Raw genomic sequence first — 18,024 nt, forward strand, 5'->3', positions numbered from 1 at the left:
TGCTGTTACCGAAGAGCTCAGTGGCCTTTAGACCCTCTGTTGCTGAGTCCTCCGGAGATAATCATGGTGGGAGGAGCTGCAGCCCCAGCAGAGCAGAGAAAGCAGGACCCATTCTATTGGTTCTCCACTTCCAGTTCCCCAGCGTGACCTTTGTCACTGGCAGGTGAAGCTCGTGCCTAGATGTGAACAGCAGAGCCCAGGGGCCTCTAAATTCCAGGGACTGCAGACAATCAGAGGAGCTTTTCCTGTCACAACAGACTTGGGTGGCTACCTGTGGCTGACATGTGAGCTGACGTGTTCTCCCTGTCTATACACGCCTTTAACTCTTCCCTCTCTGCTTTATTTCAGGTAGAACTTGGTGCGCCGGGCTTCCCTCCTCAGCTCCTAAGCTCCTTCATCAAACAGCAGCCACTGGTTATAGCCAGACTGGCTTCCTTCCTTGGGAGTTAGCATCTTACTGTCAAGATGGTGCTGTAGAGACACAGGTCCAGGATGTACCAGTGATGCTAGGGTGGCTCTTGTCATTCTCTGTACGGGATGCAAGGAGAGGCAAGGCTACTGGCTGTGGCTGACCATGCTGACAGCACTCAGACCTGAGTTGCCAGCAAAACAGCGTCAGTACTTCCTTCGGTCACAAGCTGGTGCCTCTGCACAGAGAGGGGACCTGAGCTCCCGGCCCCAGTTGGCCAGCATCAGTGAAATTCAGCTCACCTTTTTGGATTCCTCAACCTTTCTTCCCTCTCCGGGATGCTGTGGCAGATAAGCCACTTGAAGACCAGGACTGGGTGTAGCCGGCAGAGCCAGGAGAGGGCAGTACTCTGGCCCAGCCCTCAGCCAGGGAGCAAGCACCCACTGGCCAGGACTGTTCAGAATCTGTCTCCAGCATTCAGCTCCACTGCGTACTGGAGTATTGGAACGTGCCAAACTAGAAAACCTGTTTAAAAAAACAACTGCACAAACCACGACAGTGATTCAGAATTGTTTCTCCTTACATTTCTACAAAATGCTTTATTGTTAATTTTTACTTTTCCTTCCTCTTCATTTCCCTCACAGGAGAGGACATTTGGGTCTTTGCCTCAGTCAGGAGTATTGAGCAATGCTCATTCTTGGAGCCATCACTCCATAGCTCAGGAGAAAGGGAAAGACCACTGTAGAAACAGGTTGGACAGACTTGAGGCCAAGGAGGGGAACTTAGCTCTTTGAGGAAGGGTGGGGTAGGCAGCCCAATGTTGGCTGCTGACAGGGCAAGAGGAATTTCAAAGAGGTGAAAAGTTGTTTATTGAAGACTAGAGAGAAGATACATGAACTCTTAGAGGAGGTAAGTGATTCATTAGGGGGAAGACTCAGTTCTGTTCCTTCCCTCCCTCAGAGCCTTAGTGCCAGCCTTCAGTGGTCTCTTGAGCATCTGTGCTGCTCTGGTCAGATGTGCTATTCCAGGAGGGGATGGAGAATGGGCTCGGTGTTCTTGTCCCTTCACCTGCTTAAACTTGAGCTTTGAGTATTCAGTACAGTTACGTGGAAGTGGTATGTGGGAAAGATTCCCAGCTTCCGTTCTGGTGCCCACAGTCTTTGGCAGAAGAGGGTGACTATATAGGGACTGAAAAGGTCAGTTTCTATACTGTACAGCACAGAGATTTATTTTTTATAAAAGTGTTTGCAGGATTCTTTTTCTTTTACCTCAGGTTGTTACTTAAATGTGATTGAAGACTTTTTAAATTGCTTTTAAACATTTTTATGGTTAATTTTTTTGGTATATTTAACAGTCTATGTACTCCCATCTCTTTTCATATAAATCTCTTAAGACTATTGATTGAAAAATTCAGAACACTTGCAAATTAAAAGTCCATGGTGTCTTTTTATTTAGTGAACACTGTGGTGTCTTTTGAGCTCAGAATTTAGTCTGGAGATTATGATGGCAGCAACAGCCCAGGGCTCAGTTTCAAGGTTACAGTTGGCACGAATGTACTGAGTTCTTCCCATGAGCTCAGCATGACCTTGCATGTGAACAGCAACCTTGTCAGCCGCCCGACTATAGCCAGCCGTAGCCCAGATACGACCATGAGCAAGGATTCCAGCTCCGTCATTGCCACCCACCAGCAACCACGATCCCTTGGAATGAAGCTCTTTGACAACAGGTGAGTACCTCTGGGCTTCTGAAGCAGAGCTGGCAGTGGGAATCTGAACATACGGGTCCCAGAGGCGATCCTAATCCCCTTCCTACAATAGCCACACACCAGGCCTGAGTCAGCAAGCTAAGGAATATTAACTGAGGCTGGTTTGTATTAAAGATAGTCCAGGGACCCAGCTGTAAATGATAAAGTCGAATTTTGCTTTGGATAAGTGGCTACCTGATTTCATCAGATCCCCTGAGGAACTTGTTATGCCCCAGAGTTTGAGATGAAGTCGGCCTGGAGACATATTTGTATGTTGAGGCTGCTGGTCTGGGGATCAGCCACACTTTGAAAAACAATGTTTTAGACAACTAGTAGAGAGTAGGTACGTAAAAAGGAACCCAATTCACTATTTCATTAGCTGTCTATAATTCTAAGTTTACTTTACTGCCCAGAGAGTGGGGCTTTAAGGTTCAGAGACCAGTGTGGAGTTTCCGGAGTTGGGCCCACACTACTTTGAACGGAACAGGCATTTAGCCCAGCATCCTTGGGGCTTCGGGCTTGCCTCCCAGCTCTGCCTGCCTGTCCCACCTACAGGGAGCTGGGTCCCTTGAAATGGCAGCTTCTTACGTTGGCGCTCAGCCTCAGAGGGCAGTGCACTGTTAAGCCACACGTATTGGGTGTAGAAACATAAAACGTTTCTTCTAGTGATTTTAGCTCCCAGGCATTCAGAACTTTCTGAATTTAGTATAAATGGATTTATAGGACAAATCCTATAGATTAGCACGAAATGGATTTAAAGGACAAAATAAAGGCCTTTGAAGATGAAGAGATTATGGAACAAAAGGTTCAGCTGCAGAAACTTGTGAAAGGAGCAGCTGGGAGGAGCTGAGGGAGGGAGGTACGTTTCTGTGCGAATGGCTGTCCGACTTCCCACCAGCTTTTCTCAGGTGACGCAGGTCCCCTAGGTCAGCCTCTTTGACAGATATGTGCTTTTCCCTCAGGAAATACACACGGACCCGAAGACAGGATTTTGCGGGACACTTCAAGAGGGTTCCCTGAGTACCCTCTCCTCCTTCCAGCACAGCCTGAATCTGTGTGCACTGCTCATGTCGGAAAGCCATGAATTTTATAGGAATGAACTTCATGTACATTATCAAGGTAGCAGTTTTTAGTCAAAACCAATGGATCATTTAGAGACACACAAAATGCTTTTGTTCTGAGTCAAATCAAACGCCCCCAGCCCTAACAAACCAGCACCAGAGCTGCCCTGGCTTCTAGCTCCTTAGGGAGTAGCTGGTGAGCAGGAACTCGGCATAGCATCCTAAACCTTAATGGGAGTTGTGCAGAGGCCCCCACCATTGGCAAGGAGTGAATACTAGGGAACATTTAGACACTGCTAAATGGCGGGCCATTCGCACGGCTCTACCCTGTCAGTGTCCCACCTTTGAGCCCACCTGAGACTTTGCCGCCTTCTCAGGGGAAGAGCCAGGTGGAAATAACTAGACATGAACCCTTGATAAAGAAAACAGTTTATTTTAAAAAGCTCTAATGTTCTGCCCTGTGTGCGGCCCCCGCATGGAGCTGCAGTTGAGAGTCCGTACCTGCACAGGGCTGAAGGCAGAGAAGGTGCGGGGTAAGAGCTGGGCTCCTGGCAGTCAGCCCCACCTCACGTAACTGTGTATTTTTAAGGAGATGGCAGGCAGCCCAGCTCCTGGGGGTAAGAAAATGTCCACTCCCCAAGATTCATGTTTTAGTTTACTCACAAGTTAAGCAGAAGTCACTTGCCTCTGTCATGATTTCCAAACCACGAAGTTTTAAGGGACGCTGTGGTAGCAGCAAATAGGGCTCGAGTCCTGTGTTGTCAAGCCCACACATGTCATTTAATAATCTAAGTAATAAATGCCCACTCTTCCGCTCCAAGACCGGAGTCTCCAGGCTTTCACATCACAATCCTCAGTCACGTGAACCTCCTCTTTCCTCAAGGACACGGGCGGTGAGCCTGCAGTCAGTGGGATGCCGGCAGCCACAAGCTTCCCCCACATGGGAGCAGGAAGCCTGACTCCCAGCCTCTGCTGCTCCCACATCAGCAAGGGTCAGCAGTGAGCACTCGGAGGGGGCGCTTCCTGAGGCACAGTCCCGCCGGGCTCCAGGGTTCTGGTCACATACCCAAGGTGGGGCCGCTCCCTAGCTCTGGGCCAGCACAGTGCCCCGGTTTGTTTGCACCAGCTCACACGCTCTTAGCTGGGGTTCTGGCATGTGAGGCTCAGCTAGAAATGGGTTGAACAGTGTTGCTAATTCTTCAGAGAAGTCCTGGAATAAGCAGAAAGATGACAGACAAGGCTGATACAATTCTGGACGGTACATCCTTTCTACTAAGAATTCCCAATATCAAGCCCTTGCTAACCAGTGAGTAGGCAACCTTATTTTTTCCCAACTGCCTTCTATACTGAAATGGACTTGACACCTTTTCCCATTTGTTCTCTGGGATGCTCCAGTTCCAGCAGGGAGAGGGACATCTGACAGGAGACACACAACCATCTAGTGAATACTTAACACCAAAGGATTCCGTCCTGACAAACCCTAGGAGGTATACATTACTCTGCCCTAGATTACAACAACACTGAGTACCAGCTGAGATTCAAATCTAGGTTATTCTGATTTAAAAAACCCATACTCACCATGCCACAGTGCTTTCCAACTACCTGCCTTCTCTCTGACCTTCCTCTGCTGGCACCCTCTTTAATAAAATAGCTACTCAAATGTGAAAAGGGTGCTCCAGAACAGCCATGCCATTTCAGGGTGGTCCTGAAGATACTTGGTCAAGTCCACCAATCTCTGGGAAGATCCTAAGAATGCCTGGGCCCCCACCACTTGCCCCATTTCAGGAGAAAAGGGACAGATGTAGGAGAAGATGAGGATTCCTTACCTTTGGCCACTGGGTGTCATGGAGGCTGCCCAGGCAGGCCTCTATTTCTGTCCGTCCCATCAGCCCTTTCTCTACCAGCTCCCGGAGCAAGAACAGCAGGAGGTCCCACTGCAACACACATGGAGGGGGTCAGCGTGGTTAGGACAGCACAGCGACCCTGACTGGATCCAAAGGACAGAGGAGACCTAGAGCCCACGTGAGTGTGTTAAGGAAAAGGACACAGCTGCCAGAAAAGGTGGAGTAAAGGAAACACACAGCAATTGGGGTGAGGGTAGGGGTGTCAGAATAGGCGTGCAGGGGGCTACAGAGCCCACCTGGCCACCACCCTCCCCCCTGCTCTGGCTCACCTCCCTTGGCCGAGTATCTGCCAGAAGGCCCAGGTTTCTTGGGCTCAGCAGCAGCTGCAGTGGAACCGGCACCTGAAAGTCATCCTTCCACAGGGAAAGCAGCACATGCAGGAGCCTGCGAGCCTGCCCTCTCTCCAGCCGGTGCTGCGCCGGGGGCCCAAGGACAGGGATCTGGTCTGCAACTTTGGGCAAAGAATGAAGTCAAGCTTTAAGAAACGGAAATAGGGTCACCTAGCTGGCCCCTGGTAGGTAGACTAGAACAAAGCTCCGCATTTCTAATCTTGCTTGTGCCCAACCCTGAGATCTGAGGGACCTGACAGGAGCGAGACGAAATGAAAAGGAACCATACCAAGGAGGGATGCTAACTCCACCGAGCACTTTGCCAGATGCTGCTCAGCAGGCGGGCACAGGAACTGTGGGGAAGAGGCAGGGAAACCCTGGACATTAGCAACATCCTTACAGCAGCAGCCCTGAGCTGATGCAACTCGTGATGAGCATTGGACAAGGACACAAGCACAGCATCCTGTCAGGGCTCACCTGGCGGCATTGCAGCGTCTGGCCCAGCTGGCCCAGGAGCTGCTCCAGATGTTCCGGAGAGACTCCTTCCTCAGGGTCCCGGGGCCCCACAGCCAGCGCAAGCACATCCTGGAAAGAGCAAGGGTGGAAACAGAGTGAGACTTCATACCTGGCTGGGACCTAGGAGGCCACAGAGAACGTGGCCTGGGACAGGGTTCAGCCAGTGGAAAGAGGCAGAAGGAAAAGTAAGACAGGGTCCCTGGATGAAGCGGCCGGGGCAAGGTGCCTTAGACCTGGGGCTTGGGCAGGACCGCACAACTGGAAGAAGCCAACCAAGTGGACAGCAACAGAGGGAACAGATGGAGCAGGTCAGCTGAAGGACAACATGCTGCCTTGAGAGCTTAAGAGAGGTCACTCGTCTTGGGACAAAGCCAAACCCAGGCAATTCCGAGAGCGCCTTATCCTGGAAGCATTTAGGGGAACCGTCCTGCTATCTGTTGTATTTTCTATCCCCCATACTTCTCGGTTCATCTTCTCGGGAGAGTCTGGTTTCAGTACAGAAAACCAGTAGCTAATGGCCACTTAGTCTTTTCTTCTCCCCACTATATACTCTCCATTTTTCGTCATTCCTTAGTCCCTAGTCCTAATCTTTGGCCCCACCGAACAGTAAGTGTTGAGGGTTTGCAGGCTTTAATGTCTCTGCCCAAAATACTCAACTCTGCTGCTGTAGCACAAAAACAGCCCTAGACAATTCATCAGTGAACAAGTGTGGCTGTGTTCCAATAAAACTTGACTTGTAAAAACCAGCAACAGGCTTGATTTGGTCCATCGTCTGGTTGCTGACCCCTATCTAGACAATATCTAAATTGTTAAAGAGCAGTGGTAGTCATTTTTACTGCCTGCAACTAAATAAGCATCACATCCCACATAGGAGAACATTTCTGAAATCCTGTGCCAACAGCAGGGGACTGCCTCCTTGGAGAGGCTTTCCTGCTACAGCAGACAGCTGCTCCCCCAGGCCCCGTCAGCTCCGGTGCAATATGCAGCCCATCCGAAACTTTGATACCCGCCCTTTTCTCCTTATGGGGATTCAGGTACCAGAAGTCAAGTGAAAAGCAATTAGGAAAACGATTCAATTCACCTCTGCCCTACCTAATCCCATTCAGTAACTGAAGGACACCGAGCTAGCTGCACAACACAAAAAGCGGCTACACAAGACACTGTAGCTGACATGAGGAAGGAGGGAGACCAGGAAAAGAGCAGGGAGAAGGGAGAGGATTGGGGCGCAGGGAGGAGGGGAGCTGTGTACTTTGATCTCGGAGATGAGGTGGGAGGGGAGGGGAGCGTGGTGCTCACAGGCTCGGGAGCAGCCCCTCCGCTCCCCCCGGGCAGCTGGTTCAGGACCCTGGGCTCGAAGTGTGCGACTCACTGCAGCCTTCACTTCCCTCTGGATCAGTGCTGCAGGTCAAAGGGAGAATAGAAGAGGGGTCACCATACCACCCTGTGCCCATCACTGTTTCCAACTGGCTTGTGTTCCAAGGGGGCCTCCCACTTTTGTGCCAGTCCACTTTTGAAGAACTTGGTCAGCCACGCCCATCCTGGACTTTACCTGTGATGTTGGCTGACAGCCAGGCACAGGCCTTCTCTGTTGCAAGCCCCACAGCAATGTTCTCTGCACTGCTTAGAACCTGTGACCCAGAAGAACTACAGCATCAGGGGCCAGGGGAGTCTTGGGGATGAGAACACACACCTCTGGTGTCCCCAAGGCCGGGACCAACCCCTGGACCTGTCCACTGCCAGCAGCCTCACAGGCACCTTCATGCACACGTGACCCGTGGCGCACTCTCCCACCACCAGACACCTGCCCGTGGGCTCCAGGCCTCCTCCCTACTTACAGCTGCCGGGGTCTCCTCGGGAAGCAGTGCCCGAACTGCCCCAGGGCTCTTCTTCTGACAGAACCTGAAAGGAGACAGGCTGTCAGTGACGGCTAGAGGTTTAGCCTGGTTCACAGAAAGAAAGGCTAAGTGCACCAATCACCTGAGCGAGGAGGGCTCTGCCTTAGGGAGAGGTTGGCAGCCCAGGAAGAGCAGCACTGTCAGCCCTGGGCCCACCCCTGATTCCTGACGCTGGGAGAAATGGGACACCAACCCCCCCCCATTCTTCTAATTCTACTTTAGACTTTGGGTCCTAATGCCCAAGGTATTTGCCTACATAGGAAGCCAAAGAAAAAGGGGATATTGAGAGTGGACGTGGAATAAAAGAGAGGAGTTTGTGAAAAAGTCAGGAAAATAAAGCTGAGAGTGGGGATGAGGCTCTGGCATCTCTTACTCCCGCCCCCGGGTCAATGCCTGGGCCCCATGGGGGCACAGCTGGGAACACAAGATCTCCAACAGCTGGGCTGGATCACCCCCTTCCTGTCCCTGCGTCACCAGCTGCTCCTGAAGAAGCGACTCAGCCTGGCGTACCAGATCTGCCACCAGTGTGGCCCTGCAGTGGGGACAGAAAAGCTTGAAGGTAGTTGAAGGAACTGAATCAGAAAGGGGCTGCAAATGCAAGGAAATCTGGTCAGAACTAACCTCAAATAATGTTAGCAGTTTTAGCCTCCCCACCACTTCTTTCCCCCAAGCTGACTCCTCAGATTGGCAACGCAATGTTAAGAGTTAAGGGGCGGGGGGGGGGGGGGGGGGGGGGGGGGGGGGGGGGGGGGGGGGGGGGGGGGGGGGGGGGGGGGGGGGGGCGCGCGGCATGGGGGAGATAGAGGGAAGGAGCCCGGCACCCTCCACACCTGCTTTCCCAACCCTCTCAACCCAGGCTCACTTGATGTGTTTGACACAGTTAGAGCCGATTCTCTCAGCCACAAATTCCACAGTCCTGCGCAGGGAAGGCGGCTGGTTGTGGAAAAAGGCTTGGGCTAGCTGTGCCTGTGGGGAGGAGGGAACAGTGCATGAAACGTTTCCTTTCTCTTCCCCCCTGGATGCCCCCTGCCTCTGCCCTGTCCTTACCTGCAGCCCCTGGGTGGTCTGGGGAGGCTGGGCTCCAAGACCCGCGGTGGTGGTGGGAGTGATCTTCCTCACAAAGCCCCCACTCCGCCCACTGCTGCCTGACACCCACGAAGCGAGCAGTTTTCGGAGCTCTCCTGCATCAGGAAAGCCCAACTACTTAGTTCCAGACCACCCCTACCCTCCCAGGCAACTTGGACTTGAAGTATTTGTGGAGTAAAGAGGCTGAGGCACCTGGGGAGTGCCTAAGAGGAGAACAATGTATTAGGGTGTTAGGCCCATGGGATGCCTTTTAGGTGCTCATGAAGGGACAGGCCAAGGACTGAGGACCCTGGGTGCCTCACCAATATAGGGGCAGCAGGTATAGAGCAGGTGCTGGTCCACCACAGGCATGCCGTCCTGGGGAGAGAACAGGCCAGAGTCAGGCAGGCAGGCACACGTCTCTTCCTCCCTAATGTGCCAGTCAGGGAAGTCGGGATAGAGTTACCAAAGAGTTCAGTCTCTAGGAACTCCCAAGACTGCCTGCCTCCTCTATCCCTGCCGCTCCCATGGCTCTGGCGGACACCAACACTTACCAACCCGTGCCCTGAAGTCACTGTATCCACCTCAAACGTATCCAACTGATCCTCTTCCAGAAAGAACAGGTCCTCAGGGACTGTGGGAATCTGACAAAAGATGGGAGCAGTTTTAAGCTTCAGTCAGCACTTCAGAGATTCAACATACAGACCTTGTAGTTCCAGGGTTTGGCCACCAGAAAGCAACCTTGCTCTGAAACCATGGTAATTCCCATACCCCAGCTAAGCCCCTCTAAACCTTCATCTCCTGGCCCTGACCCCATTCAGACTCAGACATTCTCCCACTCGCCGTCTCCACCCACTTCCCCAATCTGGAACTCCCTCCACTCCACCAACCTGGAAAAGCCAGCCCAATACAGCAAGCAGCAGCAACTTGTTAAGGAAACACATCTCCCCCTTGCTTTCTTTTGACAAGACCAAGCTCCTAAAAGGCACATTTGTATAAGGAAAGAAACAGAACGGAATAAAATAAAAGCTATCATTGGGAAGGTGATTCTCAAAAGCAGAATAAAAGGGGACGGCAGTCATACCGGTGAGCAGGATCTCCCCACTGCCCCCCACCAGATCTGTACTCCCTCTTGGCTGGGCCACAGTAGGAATACACAGCTAATAAAAGTGCAAAACAAGTGCCCACTTTCTGCCTCTCCCGAGGGTTGGCATGGCTATGGTACCACACAGGAAGCATAGGGCCGCTCAACCCTCTTCACTGACAGCAGCTGACCAGTGTTCTCTCAGGCCCTTGGCTTAAGCCTCACCCTTTCTGGACTCACCGATGTAGGTGGAGCAGCAGAGTGAAGATGCTGCGGTAATAGTCCAGCAGCGGCACGATGTGGTCAGCGAGGGAGAGGAACTCCACCAGCCAGGGCACTGTGAGCACGGCTCGGCGGGCCTGCAGGCCCTGCTGCAGCAGCGCCCGCACATCCAGGGCAGGGGGCACCTGACGGAGCAGGGCTTGGTGAGGGGTGAGGCTGGGGGTGGGAGGTGCCCTCCAACTCCAGGGCTCATCTGCCCCTCCCAGCCCTCCTTACCAGAGCCCCCATTCACCTGGCTCCTCAGGGCCAGAATGGAGTCCTGGAGCTCACGGGTAGGGGGTGGCTCAGGCCCCCGGTATGGCAGGAAAGCCACAAAGCCCAGGAATTTAGCCAGAAGCCTCAGGCTGAGCAGAACCACGGCAAACTGCCTCCGTTCACCCTGTAGAGGATCAGGGAGGTACAAGATCCTAAGCATAGGCTTTCAAAACCAACTCTGAATCTGTTACAAAGTTCTTAAAAAGAGCCCTTCCCTCCTAGGTCGGAACCCTGTTCTCCCCCTCATTCTGCTTTCAAACCTGCCAGTCCACGTCTGACTCCCCATCTTCGTCACTAGGCTCAGGCTGTGGCAGGGCGAGGCTGTTGAGCTCCCGGATCTTCAAACTCAGACTGTCCATGAGATGCTGATTAAACTGGAAGCTAGGAAGGGGAGGAAAAAACCCCAAAAACTGGCAGAGGCATAGAAGGAATCGGAATAGAGAGGAAGTTTGTGCAGACAGCAAGGCTCAGTGGGGCAGAGAGGGAAGGAGGGTGAGGAGCAGGCACAGATTACCAATGTGGGTCAAAGAACAGAAAGGGAAATGGAGGCAGGAAGTGTGAGCCGGAGGAGCCCAGACACCGCCAGGTCCTACTCTGTTATATTCCAGGCAAAGGAGAGGGAACTGTTGCCCTTCTGGAAAGACAAGCCTCAGCCCTGTTCCCTGCACGACACGACACGACACGGCACCCTTACCTGCTGGCGCTCAGGATGAAGTCCCTGAAGAATCCCTGACAGCCCGGGAAGGTGGGGGGCGGGCAGGGCCCCCCGCTGCTCTGAGGGGCGACAAGCCTCTCCTGTAGGCGCCGCAACCGCCCCAGCTTGTCAGCTCCAAGCATACTTAGCACATCTGGAGCCTCACCCAAGCCCGCGCCTCCGGGGCCACCGGGACTCTGACACATCTGCAGCAGCGGGAAGAGGAGAACAATAAAAAACCAGTTAATTTCCTCCGGCCCTTCAGTTCACTTTGACACAGCAGCCTTGAACTTAAGGTTTTATTTTTTTTTATTTTTTATTTAAAAAAAATTCTTTTTAATGTTTTATTTATTTTTGAGACAGAGAGATTCAGAGCATGAGCAGGGAGGGGCAGAGAGAGAGAGAGGGAGGCACAGAATCGGAAGCAGGCTCCAGGCTCTGACCTGTCAGCACAGCGCCCGATGCGGGGCTCGAACCCACGACTGTGAGATCATGACCTGAGCTGAAGTCGGAGGCTTAACCGACTGAGCCACAGAGGGGCCCCGAACTTAAGGTTTTAGATGTGAGAACCCTCTAATGTAGTGGATTTCTCACTTTATGAATGAAACATACTGTAATTACTCGTGTTTCGTGTGGCCTGTTAGGCCTCTTTACTTTGGGAGCAGAAAGGAGGTGCTAGTCATTTTATTTTATGTGAAACAGATGACGTATTTAATGCCATTTGTGTTATATGCCATTTAATCAGAAAATTCTTCCTGTGTCTACTTTCCAAACAGTGCTTCAGACCAGTTAAGGATATGATTAACCTCTTTAGGGAATATTTGTTAGTTTTTAAAATGATTAGACTTTTAAACACTCCAAATATAGAAATATTTTTCAAAACTGAAATGGTTGAAAAACCAAGAATTTTGTGATTAACATGCCATTTCCAATACCTTTGCCCTTCTCCTTAGAATAGCTTTGGATTAACAAAGCTGAATACATTCTCATTCTGGTTTGTCAAGAAAGGAAAATCTGAATATTTATTCAAGTTAAATTATTTTTACAAGGATTATAGGTTTGATCCTCTGATATTTACATTAAGAAATAAATTTTAACAGTAGACATTAAAGTATGTGCAATATAGAAACGAAGTAGGAATTTGTTACTGATACAGTATAGTTCCTGTTGAATTGGTTTTTCAGGTTTTTGAGCATAGATAATACAGTGCAAATCAAATGCTGGATATCCTATTAAACCGTCGTTTAGGGTAGGTGTTAACTGGTTATAATTAAGCCACAAATACGGTTTCCTTAAACCAGAGATGCACTGCCCTTGTCTGACGTTCTTACTGCACTGGTTTATGTATGTGTGTATGTTAAGTTTTATTGTGTTTTATTTTTTAAGTGTTCTGAGAATTAACTAATACTAAGCTTAAAACTTTCATGTTGGCTTGAGCCTTTTGAACATTTATCTGGACTCTGCTGATTTGTCCCTTATATGTTAGGCAAATCTAACTGAAGTGGAGATGAGAGTTTATGCACATGACAAAGCTATGTTTTAAATTTCAGAAACAGATTGAAATGTTTCAGTGTTTCGGCTGTATTTATGGTATGCTAGTTTATGCCTGCTACTCTAAGTCTGTGGTTCAGTGCTTTCTATATACATTGTTTTTGTGACACTGTTCATTTTAAAAGATACTATGAATTCTAGTTTCCCATTAAAAGGATATTTGAAAAAAAAAAACCCAGTTAAATTTTTCTGGAAAGAAGGAAGAACTGATCAAAATAAGGTGGAAGTAATGAACATTTCTGGAATGCCAGCTCTGTATCAGGTGTCACAGGTCTGTTTTCCAAGGTAGGATCGCACTGTTTTGCTGGTAGAGACTAACCTCGCAAGGTTAACGGTTTGCCTCGATCACTAGAGCTGGGATTTGGGCCGAGTCCTACGACAGGGCTCTCTCCCCCATGGCACAGACCGAGGACAAGGGAGAAGTGAGAGGCCGAAGGCAGGCAGGGTGGGCAGGGTAGGTGAGGAGGCCCAGGGAGGCAGTGGGTGCAGGGCACGTGACGGGGGGCTCTGGCTCCTCTCTGCTGCCTGCATTTCAGCCACCCAAAGAACAGAACTCCTGTTCCAACTCTAGCCAGGATCCGCGTGGCTGTCCGCCCCACCCCACAGTGCCAGCCATTTCCTGGCTGCCTGTAATACCTACTGTCTGCTGTAGATTAATCTGCTGGGGCTCTTACCTGGAGAAGTTGTTTCTGGAAAAGCCGAACGAAATGGCTGTGGCTGCAGGCTGCAGAGAGTTGACCCATCATGGTTCTGAGGTGTAAGAGTCAGAAACAGAATGTGAGGGAAGGAGAAAGGGGGCGGAAATCTGAGAGGAGCCAATCCCTGGGCCTTTCAGTCCTTTCCCAGGGGCGAGAGCAGACCTCAGCCAGAGTTGGCCAGTGCAAGGATGTGGGAATAGGTAAGGGACACTCCCTCAGCACCTTCTCTCAAGGCTAGAGATACACTGAGCCCAACGAGAGAGAACACCACCCCTCATCTTCAGTCTCTACTGGGCTCTAGTGAGTTTCATGACTCATGTAGAAGGTAGATCAATGGACAGAAGATATTCTTTCTGCATCTAGCTATGCAAAGTTTTCGGAGCTGCTGAACTAGACAATGGAGAAAATGTTGGAAAGGGTCTATCTAGCCAGTGACTTGGGCCAAAAGTAAAGCAACCTGGAAAAGGGACTTGGTACTTCTCCAAGCATTCTCTGTCACAGAACAAGTCTGAGTCACTTCTGAGTGCAAGGAGCTGGCAATACAAATCCGAGTAGAGGCGGAGTTGCCACTAACCAGAGACAAAGGAGGACAGAAGGTAACAGCTGTGGGCTAGAAGTGGGGGAAGAGCCCTCCTCCAATCAGCTACTGGAACACCACTAGGCTGCTCACCGCCAGCAAGCAGACAGACCGAGTGACCAGCGCGGGAGCACCTACCTGATCCTGCTGCCCAAACCCTTCTCAAAATCCCAGCCGGGCTCCTCATGCCGATCTTCCCACTCACGAAGCACCTCAAAAAACACGTCCCTGACAGACACAAGAACACCTCATCAACTGAGGCGTTGCTGATCTCACTCCCAGGAGTGCTTTCTCCAGCTCCGAAGGATAGAGAACAGGACTATCCACAGCCCGTTTCTTCTCCTCTCCCAAGTTTTCTACACGCCAACCACACTGGAGACCCAGCAGCGGCACACCACACGCTTCACATACTTCTGTGCGCACATCTGGTTCTCTCTCATCTGAGAACCCGGTGACTACCGTCATATACCTGTGAGAAGGCTGCTAAGGTCAGAGGTTCAAGTCCGCGGGCAGGAAAACAGAATGAAGATCTGTAACCATTATGATTGGCAGGAAGGGTGCAGTGGTGCTAAACTACCACCTATTAGTGCCAAATGCCTAGTTTCTGGGAAAACATCATGGGCTGCCTATCCCAGAGAAACTGCTGCTCCGCTCCCTCCCCAAAGTTCCCTTTTCTTATCACCTTTGTTTTTTAAAAGTATGAAAGGCTCGGTCACTGGAGAAGTTGGCACGATTGTCAGTTTCCGGCTGAAAGGAGACAGCTTGAGCAGAGGGTGGCATCGCCAGAGAGACCTAAAATATGGCAGAGACTGAAACCCTCACAGGTCACACTCTAGAAAACCTCCTCCCCATATTCCTGCCCGGAGTTAGCCCATGTGACACCAGAGTGGTGTGTGCTAGGCTGCCTCAATTATGAGGCTGGGAAGGGTCAGGTCCAGGCTAGGGGGGGTCCCTACCCTGGCAACACTGCCCTCATAGGCAGCTCGGAGGCGGCCTTGCAGAGCTGGTGAAAAGCACAGCAGCCGCTCGTTCTCAGCCAACAGCTTTAAGGTCCCTTTGTCCAGGTAGGAAAGAACCCTGCAGGGACAAGAGCACATGACTGGGAATGGGACACAGACTGCAAACAGGAAGCTGACACCTGCACACCACAGAGAAGCATTATATGGAACATGGACCAGGCATGCAAGGCAGAGTCATGGGGCAAGGATTTAAGGTGATGGAGGCAAGGGGGAAGTTATGAGACCTTATGGACCAGGGAAACATTAGACATAAACCCAAAGATCAGATGCCAAGACCACAGAGGGCAATTTGATTGTTTTAGGAGTTAAATTCATAGATTTGACCCAAAACTACAGGCTCCATGTAGGAAAAGGCCGAGGGACATCACACCTGTGTTAAGCACAAGCATTTACTCCAAGTGGTCAGAGACCCAAGTGAAATTGGGAATAAGGTTCAAATGCCAAAGCTGGGGAAACTCACTGAAACTGATGCTCCAAAACCTGCACAGCAAAAAAGACACAATCATGGACACTCTGGAACAGTGGGCTTTCCAGGGAATCTAGAAGGATAGTACCAAGCTGTCAGTTAAGAACTGTTCCATCTCCAGACCTCACTTTCCAAAAAGAAGCTCACTCCCTGACCTAGTGCTTCTGGAGTCGGTTCAAGGTCACTCTCCTTGGTGGCCACCATCCTCCGAGCAGTAAGGAGTTGAAGGACAAAGAAAAGCTCCAAGAAGAGGTTTGGTACCAGGTTCTCTGGATACAAAAAGAAGCCCCAGGGTGTTAGGCACTGCTTGCCTTATCATTTCTCCTGCCCCAAAGCTCCAGGCGCATCTCCACTTGAGCACCCTTTGCTCTCAACTACCTGCGATGCATGAGGAGTAGACGAGGGCTATCAGCTCCAGGCGCTGGCGGGAAGACACTCTGGCAGGGTCAGCGGGCTCAGCTGTGAGGTTTCCTGTCCGGCTGGGGAGGGGAGACCCGGATTCTGAGGTGGGACAGGTGGGAGTAGGTGACTGCTGCAGTTGCTTAGAGCTAGGGGGACAGAGAGATGCCATGAGCAGTTCCCCTGGCTTCGCCTCCACAGCCATGCTCCAGAGCAGACATCCACAGCCCAGGAAACAGACCCAGGGCTCCCAGGGGCAAACCAATCTCAAGGGGAAAGGCCTGCAGATTTCCTACTGGGAGGAAGCTGACAACCCAGGGAGTGGCAAGGTCATACCGCTCCTTCCTGAGCATCTCCCGCTCCTCTTGCAGACTTCTGCACCCTGGGGGAAGGCCATGGCCCCAAGGGCTAGTGTCCGGGACTGAGGGTTGGGAACTGGGGACACAGTTGATTGGGGGTGAGGTGAAGCAGGTCTTGGGCTTGGAGAGTGACCGCTCTTCGCTCACCGGAGTTGGGTTGATCCTGCGTGAAGGCTTCGTCCTGCTGATTAGCCACAGGTTTTTCTCAAGTTCATTATCTTCAAACACCTCCCCCTCCACCACAACAGCGGTGGCCCCTCGCAAAAGGCCCCTCACCACTGTGGTTAACCCACCTCTCAGCCCTGGGGCCATTCCCCACGCTCAACTGCGGGACGCCCTGCCCTAATTTACTGATTCCCCCAACACAGCCTTCGTGCCACCCCACTCGTGGATGGGGGCTGATTCTCACCCTGCAGGGCCGGGGGGAACGGAGCCTACGGGAGGGAACTCCTCCAGGTTGCTGAGGTTTGGCGGATCAGAGCGTGCGAGGCTGGGGCTGCCGGGGCTGCCAGATCCCCTGGGCCTCCGGCCCCCGGCCCAAGGCGGACTCTCTCCGCTGACCCCCTCCTCCAGGCCCCCAGGGCCGCGGCCTCCCCGCTCGCGACCCGGCCCCGGGCCCCGCCTCCTGCCCCCACGGCGGGCCGAAGGGGCCTCGGAGGCGCCGGCGGTGCTGGAAGGCTCCGTCGGAGGGAAAAGCTGGCTGCGCGCCCCGCGGCTGCCCCGCGGCGGGCCCCCGGGCCTCCCAGGCAGAGCTGCCGAGGAGCCCGGGGCCTTGGCGGGGGTTGGGGGGCCCTGCGGGAGGACGCGGCTGCTCTGCTCCCTCAGGAAGTTCAGCAGGAAAGGCACGAATTCCTTCCGCAGTGGCTGGAGGGAGCTCAGCGCGGCCGCCTCGCCGGGGTCATCCTGAGGGAAAAGCGGGCGAGGGGCGAGAGGGTCAGCTGCCAGCCGGGCGCCACGAGCAGCCTGGACCGCAGGGTGCGCTGGGGCGGGCGGCCCGGGCAGCGGCCCCTAGTTGGAGCGCACTCGGCCCGGGCTGACAGCCAGGCACCCGAGAGAAAAGGGACCTGAGGGGTAGTATCTCACGCGGAAAGCAGATTCGGGTCAGGCCTGGGGGCGTGCCGGCGCTGTTACCTCCGAACTCTGGGCGCTGCGCGCGATCCACCTCACCGCGGCTGCGACAGACACCTCCTCTCGCAGCAGCGACTCCAAAACGGCCGCCATCCCGGTCGGAGCACTAGAATGCGATTGCGCAGGCGCCGGCGCGCCACGGGCGGCCTGGGAGGGGCGGGGCGGGCACGGAGGAGCGACCGTTGGGCCGCGGGGCGGATGGGCGGGACTGGGGGCGGGGCCGGGGTTTCCCCAGGTTGAGGTTCGGCTCAGGCCTTCCGTCAAGGCCGAGGCTGGGTCAGCGGCTCCCGACAGCAGACAGTCGGCCCACAAAGTGCGGCTGCACGGCTATGGGTGAGGTCCAGCGCCGATTACTCTGGCCCGAAGGGCGACCTGCGGGGACTCAGGGACATGCCAGGGGAGGTCGAGGGGCTGGGAGAGCGGCTGGGCGGTAAAGGTGAAGATTCCCCGGAAACAGACATCTGCCTTATCTTCTGCAATAAGCACACTCACTCTTCCCTTTCTAGAATTTAAGTTTTCTAGATACAACAGTCACCACCCTAAAGATAGGATAAAATTAGTCTGACTTCATTTGACCTTGTCTTTCTCA

General features: G+C 52.6%; 2 protein-coding genes across 6 annotated transcripts in view; one reads left to right on the plus strand and one right to left on the minus strand.

Moving 5' to 3' along the window:
• Positions 1–6,709, plus strand: part of STARD9 (StAR related lipid transfer domain containing 9) — a 130,666-nt gene extending 123,957 nt beyond the window's left edge. For both annotated transcript variants that reach the window (XM_029952477.1, XM_029952478.1), the window contains exons 31-32: positions 349–2,135; positions 3,116–6,709. In XM_029952477.1, the coding sequence (XP_029808337.1) occupies positions 349–450 (102 nt within the window). In that variant the 3' untranslated portion in view covers positions 451–2,135; positions 3,116–6,709. The remainder of the gene's footprint in view (positions 1–348; positions 2,136–3,115) is intronic.
• On the minus strand, positions 3,628–17,534 carry CDAN1 (codanin 1). Of its 4 annotated transcripts, none has more exons than XM_029952480.1 (28): positions 17,439–17,534; positions 16,717–17,210; positions 16,285–16,488; positions 15,928–16,097; positions 15,705–15,818; positions 15,544–15,622; positions 15,021–15,141; positions 14,747–14,856; positions 14,203–14,292; positions 13,464–13,539; positions 11,239–11,444; positions 10,805–10,925; positions 10,522–10,668; positions 10,248–10,414; positions 9,814–9,901; positions 9,478–9,567; positions 9,247–9,301; positions 8,906–9,039; positions 8,721–8,824; positions 8,232–8,390; positions 7,799–7,862; positions 7,513–7,591; positions 7,213–7,361; positions 5,925–6,032; positions 5,737–5,800; positions 5,388–5,569; positions 5,041–5,148; positions 3,628–4,424 (listed from the first exon to the last, which is right to left on the minus strand). In XM_029952480.1, exons 1-28 carry the CDS (start codon positions 17,526–17,528, stop codon positions 4,299–4,301), a joined length of 3,699 nt encoding a protein of 1,232 aa, XP_029808340.1. In that variant the 5' UTR covers positions 17,529–17,534; the 3' UTR covers positions 3,628–4,298. The 4 variants fall into 4 exon arrangements, with proteins under 4 accessions (XP_029808340.1, XP_029808339.1, XP_029808342.1 ...); XM_029952479.1 differs by having other exon boundaries at positions 16,285–16,491; XM_029952482.1 differs by lacking the exon at positions 8,232–8,390 and having other exon boundaries at positions 16,285–16,491.
• Positions 17,535–18,024: the final 490 nt, after the last annotated feature.

The sequence above is a fragment of the Suricata suricatta genome, chromosome 9, assembly GCF_006229205.1.
Source record: "Suricata suricatta isolate VVHF042 chromosome 9, meerkat_22Aug2017_6uvM2_HiC, whole genome shotgun sequence".
Taxonomy (NCBI): domain Eukaryota; kingdom Metazoa; phylum Chordata; class Mammalia; order Carnivora; family Herpestidae; genus Suricata; species Suricata suricatta.